At 44.0% G+C, this 6,861-nt stretch overlaps 1 protein-coding gene across 1 annotated transcript in view; it reads right to left on the reverse strand.

The window, feature by feature from the left end:
• Nucleotides 1–4,483: 4,483 nt before the first annotated feature.
• The window catches only part of LOC112836677 (cytochrome c oxidase subunit 6B1-like), an 8,253-nt gene continuing 5,875 nt past the window's right edge, over nucleotides 4,484–6,861 (reverse strand). The window contains exon 2 of the mRNA XM_073876751.1: nucleotides 4,484–5,216. Coding sequence (XP_073732852.1) covers nucleotides 4,925–5,216 — 292 coding nt within the window. The 3' untranslated portion in view covers nucleotides 4,484–4,924. The remainder of the gene's footprint in view (nucleotides 5,217–6,861) is intronic.

Here is a 6,861-nt window from a genome sequence, read left to right on the forward strand (position 1 = left end):
GATCATGACCTGAGCCGAAGGCAGTCGCTTAACCAGCTGAGCCACCAGGCGCCCCCTCACAGGTAGTCTTAACTGGTCAGTCAGGAATCGTATGGTCAGCACCAGTAAGGTAATCTGTTACATGGGCCCTCTCCATCCCCCAAAACAAGATGAGGTAGTCCACCTAATAAGACCCTTTTGTCCCCAAAGGAAGGTGACCTCACCCAAAATAATCCTTTCTTCTGTTTATGATTTCCTTGCCCTGCCTTTAATAACCTTTCCCTTTCTGTAGCCCTTTGGAGCTCCCCTCTACTTGCTAGATGGGAAGCTGCCCTATTCATGAATTGATTCATAAAGCTAATTCGATCTTTAAAATTTACTTGGTTGAAATTTTGTTCTTTAACAGGGGTTTGAATTCTGGCTTCCCCACTTCCTAGCTGTGTGACATTGTGCAAATGACTTAACCTCTCTGTATCTGAGTTTTCTCATTAGTAAAAATGGAGTGACAATAGAGTCTACCTCATAGTCTTGTTGTGAGGGTTAAATGAGCTAATACTATAAAGTACTTACAGCAGTGTCTGGCACATAGTGAGCACCCCCAAAATATGAGTTATAACCATAACATATGTTTGGGTAGAAATTTTGAAAGTTTATTGAGTGTTGTTTCAGTGATATGTTGGGTGGTATCTTTGGGGGTTACCTGACTCTGCAGAGGTCTGAGTCTTTCATTGTGTTGTGACCAGACTATTTCACAACCCTGTAAGTTACAGAAAAGTGATGGTAATACAAATTATCCTTGCCCACAGAAACGCAAACTGATCTTGCCCTATAAATGTACAATTTAAGAGATAATTCCAAATACCACTTTATTGCCCTAAAGATAATAACCAACTTTGCATCTATTAGCAAATTTATATATAGATCTAGATCTAGATATATCTGATTCTCCTTTGAACTGGTTTTAGTTTATGACTCTTTCTTTCATTAATTACTGAGTTACATACAATCTTTGACAAGTGTTCCTTTTATATTTGTATGAGAGTCACAATATTGCCTTTTAAAAATTTGTAACAGTATTTCTAGTTTGATCCTCTCCTCATTATGAAGATTCATGTCTCTACACTTTTAGAGAAAGCCTAGAAGGATGAACACAAAAAATGTTTATGAAGAATATCTCAGGGAGGGGGGCACCTGGCTGGCTCAGTAGGCGGAGTGTACAACTCTTGATCTCGGGGTTGTGAGTTTGAGCCCCACATTGGATGTACAGGTTACTTAAAAATAAAATCTTGAAAAAAAAATGTCTTGGGCAGGGGTAGGTAAATAATATTGCAGTTGACTCTGAGTCTTCTTTCTACATTTCTATACTGTCCAAACATTTTCATGCAGAACATCTGTTTTATGGTATGTTAAAAAAAAATTCTCCTTTTTAAAAGACAAAACAGAAAATTCTCCTGCTGGAACCAGTCATTTGGGATGGGAGGAGAGTTATAAGAGGTCAAATGTGAACAGCTTCCTCACTCTGTAGGGCTTTGTGGTTGGTTATTTAGGTAAGGAAACCCCTTGGCAAGCAGGGAGGCCAGCTTAGTCCCCAGCAGACCTGTTTTTCCTGAGATAGGGCACTCAGGCCCAAAACGACCTGAAGTGGCAAAGTCTCAAAGCGTTCTCCATGGCCTGCCTGGGGGTGGTCAAATATGAGGCTTGGACCTCACTGCTGGCTCTTTCAGCCTCTTTGATCTTGAGCTGATCAATTAATTCAGCCTCAAGCCACAGCCAACAGAAAATCAGCCCTGGAAGAGACTCTGGTCCCTTCTTACTACTGATGGGAAAACAAGCCTGGGGAGGGGAGGGAAACAGCAGAGGTCAGAGAGCAAATTTGGAATCACTCTAGCACTAGAATCCCAGAATCCAAAGTCCTGGCCCAATGAGCTTCTACCTCACCAGACTGGACTGATGGTGAAGGGCCTCCAATGCCAAGCCAAGAAGACTCGCCCATGAGAAGTGGGCATGTTGAACAGAACAAGCCAGCTCCAAGATCAAGCAAGGGCTGGGCTTTAGGAAGTCTTCATTCAGAACTGGGACATTAGCACACCCCTCCCCATCTGGGGGCTGGGCCAGGCAAAGGAGGCTACTCTTGTAACCTAAGACTTTACAGACCTTTAATAAATTGTCATTGCAAAGCTGCCTGCCATTTTAATTGCAGTTGAGGAGAAATCTGGCTGCACTTTTTTTGTTTGAGGAAAAACAGTGTTAGGAGACTTTTGTTATGTGAAGAGAGATGGAGATCCCCCTTGAAATGGAGCCCTTTAGGATAAGAAGGGAGCATAAAGGAAGGGCTGAGTTCCTGGTAGGTCTGGAGTACTGTGATGTCTACTGGCTTTTCTTGCGGCTGGAGCTGGACTGGGGTGAGGGGCATCGCCTCATGGTCCCTGCCAGGAACTGGGGAGAAAGGCACCATCCCCCTCCCCCCGGGACCCAGGAGGCCAGGCCAGGCAGTGGATTCTGGCATCCAGTCTTAAGTTCCTCATTATTATGTGCAGTGTTCCCCAGCCTTGAGGCCCCGAATTGCACAATTTTGCCATTTCAGTGAACTACCTACACTACTATTTACTTAATATTTTTCTGTAAGTCTATTCACTTTTTTTTTTTAAGATTTTATTTGTTTATTTGACAGAGACACAGCGAGAGCGGGAACACAAGCAGGGGAGTGGGAGAGGGAGAAGCAGGCTTCCCGCTGAGCAGGGAGCCCATGTGGGGCTCGATCCAGGACCCTGAGATCATGACCTGAGCCGAAGGCAGGCCCTTAATGACTGAGCCACCCAGGTGTCCCAGTCTATTCACTTTTAATAACAAGGACATTTATATGGCAATGTAGATGGGAAATCAACATCATTTCCATAAAAATAAATACAAGGAAAACAGAACAGCGTGATTAAATTTTAGCTAGATACTGTTGCCTGCTTTCTCTTTGTTAAAAAGGGAGATGGGCACATGTTAGAGAAGTTTTACAAGGAAATCAGATACTAGGAGAGGCTTTCCTAAATTTAATCAGAAGGAATGGAAGATAATGGAAAATAGAGTAACTGCCTTACAATGTGATCATTACTTTTTTCCAAAGATTTACTTATTTATTTGAGAGAGAGAGAGAGAAGGAGACAGAGAGAGCACAGGGGGAGGGACAGAGAGAGAGGGAAAGAGAATCTCCTGCAGAGTCCCCCCTGAGCACAGAGCTCAATGTGGGGCTCAATCCCACCACCCTGAGATCATGTGCGGCTCAGTTACTTAATGCCTTTGTGTAAAACAGCTTCAATGAGGTGTGGTTCCTCCACTATACTGGCCATACTTTAGAAAATGCTGTGGACAGGACCCTGCTCTCCCACCAACTAGCTGAGTGACCTTGGGAAAGCTCCTCTACCTCTCTGAACCCCCGATTCCTCACCTGCAAAAGGGCTATGTATGCAGAAATGAATCCAGAGGCTTCTCTGAGAGAGAATAATGGTGATAATGATGAGGATGATAATGATGCTATCAGGGAGGCATTGGTAGAATTCCTTAAGCTAGTGTTCGGTGTGCTTTGGGGAAGTGAGTCACTAGTCTGGGTCTTGGCTTAAGCAAAGAAAAGCAGAGAGAAGAGTGCAGGGAGAGCAGAGAAAAGCCACTGGGTCCGCAGAAATGAGCTATCCACCAGGATGGGTTTGTGCAAAATGGAAGTGCTCCCTGGATTCTCAGAAATGTCAAGGAAGTGAAACTGAATAAGGATATTGGACTTCTGGTGGTCATGTGGGATGGATGTTCGGACAGTACTGGTTGATTACTAAAGCGAAGGATAACTGCTAAATGCCAAACAGTGAGGAGCTGAGTATTACGATTATTGTCCTCCGCTTTACATACAAGGAAAATGAGACTCTATAATACTAGGCGACTGGCAGAAAATTCACAGCAGACCTATGCTCCATGCCTTCATTCTTTTCAGTATTTCAACAAATGTTCTCAACATGCTTAAGCCCTGGGTCAGGGCAGCTCTGGGATAGATACACACATTAGAAAATAAGAAGAAGGTGAGGATTTGTAAAACAAAGTGGACAACTTGATCTTATTTACGTAAAAGAAAAAACAGTGAAGCTATGTCTTCATGTATGTGCACCCACATATACAAAGGCTTAGAAACAGATCTGTAGGGACACCTGGGTGGCTCAGTCGATTGAACATCTGCCTTTGGCTTGGGTCATGATCTGGGGGTCCTGGGATCAGGTCCTGGGATCGAGTTCCGCATTGGGCTCCTTGCTCAATGGGAAGTCTGCTTCTCCCTCTGCCTGTCTCTCTCTGTCTCTGACAAATAAATAAAATCTTTGGGAAAAAAAAAGAAATAGATCTGGTAGCAATGTTAACCACTGGGTGGAGTCAGGTAGGGAAACAGGGACTTTAGCTTTACCTGTATTGTTTGAGATACTAGTAGTAGTAGTAGTAATAATAATAATAATAATAATACATTTCTTTTTCTTGATGGGTATATAGGAATTTTTATTATACTATTTTCATGTGGTTCAAAAATTACATAAGAAAAGTTTTTTGAAATTGTATAGATAATAGAGGGGAACATACAGATAAATTTTAGCACATCCAGGGGCTTGAGGCTATTTTGTATCACTCACTCTATTGTCTGGTATAGAGAAGGTGGTCAGTTTAATAACATAAAACTTAAACAAAACAGAAAAAACCAGTCACCTTGAAGCCCCTCTTACTGGTCAAGGTATTGATTCCCACCACAGCTTCTTGCCCGATCACCTGGCTCTTTTACACATACGCAGTCTTACACTTTTCCAATGAGTATTTATTATTAGTTAAGCCATGATTCAGAATCCCAGGGTGGGGATCACCATGCACCCAGGTCCCCCTTCACCTCCCTGGGAGAAGGAGGGAGGACAGAGGAGAGGTGGGTGAAGCCAGTTCAGATCTTCCCAGGAAATGTGTCTTCTGCCCGCCGGTCGTCCCAGGCTGATACCCAGGATATGGGGCAGAGGGACTTGTACACACGACGGTACCATTCGCACACGGAGACACCACCCCCTTTAGCAGTCATTGCCTTCTCACAGCGGTGGAAGTCCAGGTAGTTCTGCCAGCAGTTCCTGGTCTGGTTCTGGTTGGGGAAGTGGCTGTCAAAAGGGGCAGTCTGGTAGTTCTTGATTTTGGTCTTGATGTCTTCTGCCACGGTGCTGATTCTAAACACAGCACAGCAGCACCTCGCAGCTCAATGTGACCCTCAGCAGAAACGCCAGAGCCGGACCCAATAATAATACATTTCTGTATTATTTGGGTTATTAAAAATTTTTTAAATGACAGTATGAGCTGAATTGTGTCCCAGCCTCAATTTATATGTTGAAAGTCCTAACCTCGGCACCTCAGAACGTGGCTGTATTTGGAGATAAGGTGTTTAAGAGGTAATTAAGCTAAAATGAGGTCATGGGGAAGGGCTCTAATCCAACATGACTAGTGTCCTTACAGGCAGAGGAAATCTGGGACACAGAGACACACACAGGGAAGAACATGTGAAGACACAGGGAGAAGTTGGCCATCTATGAGCCAAGGAGAGAGGGCTCAGAAGAAACCAACCCCCTGACACCTTGATCTTGGACTTCCAGCCCCCAGAATTGTGAGAAAATAAATTTCTGTGGTTTAAAAGCCACCCAGTCTATGATGTTTGTTATGGCCACTGCTAATGAAAAGAAATATTCAATAACACTTGTTCATGATGGTAAGGCAGCCTTCATTCTGGACTATAGCGTTAGGTATAGGAACTGTGATGGGATTTTACAGTGGGGAAGAGAGATGGGCTCAACTCCAAGCAGAGCATGGGCTACTAGGAATTTGTAGCCAGGGAGTAGCGTGGGGTCAGGGGATGGAAAATTACTAAGAGGAAACATCAGGAGGTGTGTGTGGCGGGGTACTGGCTAAATTGACCTAACAGATTTTTATTGAAGACAGGCCCGGTGTTTGGAAGTCATCTGATGGATGGTGGAGGATGAGGAACCTGATCAGACAGTGAAGGTGATCAGGTATCAAGAGTTGGGGGTTCTTGCTAAAATGACTTAGCAGGGTTCTTGTTAAAACTGGATTTTATGGCAGAAGACATGAACAGACATTTTTCCAAAGAAGATATCCAAATGGCCAAGAGACACATGAAAAAGTGCTCAACATCGCTCGGCATCAGGGAAATCCAAATCAAAACCTCAATGAGATACCACCTCACACCCGTCAGAATGGCTAAAATTAACAAGTCAGGGAACGACAGATGTTGGCGGGGATGCGGAGAAAGGGGAACCCTCCTACACTGTTGGTGGGAATGCAAGCTGGTGCAACCCCTCTGGAAAACAGTATGGAGGTTCCTCAAACAGTTGAAATTAGAGCTACCATTCGATCCAGCAATTGCACTACTGGGTATTTACCCCAAAGATACAAATGTAGGGACCCGAAGGGGTACGTGCACCCCAATGTTTATAGCAGCAATGTCCACAATAGCCAAACTGTGGAAAGAGCCAAGATGTCCATCGACAGATGACTGGATAAAGAAGAGGTGGTATATATACACAATGGAATATTATGCACCATCAAAAGGAATGAGATCTTGCCATTTGCAACAACGTGGATGGAACTGGAGGGTGTTATGCTGAGTGAAATAAGTCAATCAGAGAAAGACATGTATCACATGACCTCACTGATATGAGGAATTCTTAATCTCAGGAAACAAACTGAGGATTGCTGGAGTGGTGGGGAATGGGAGGGATGGGGTGGCTGGGTGATAGACATTGGGGAGGGTATGGGCTATGGTGAGCGCTGTGAATTGTGCAAGACTGTTGAATCACAGATCTGTACTTCTGAAACAAATAA

This window comes from Callorhinus ursinus, unplaced genomic scaffold (assembly GCF_003265705.2).
Source record: "Callorhinus ursinus isolate GAN/ISIS: 27379988/994484 unplaced genomic scaffold, GSC_fseal_2.0 scaffold24, whole genome shotgun sequence".
NCBI lineage: Eukaryota > Metazoa > Chordata > Mammalia > Carnivora > Otariidae > Callorhinus > Callorhinus ursinus.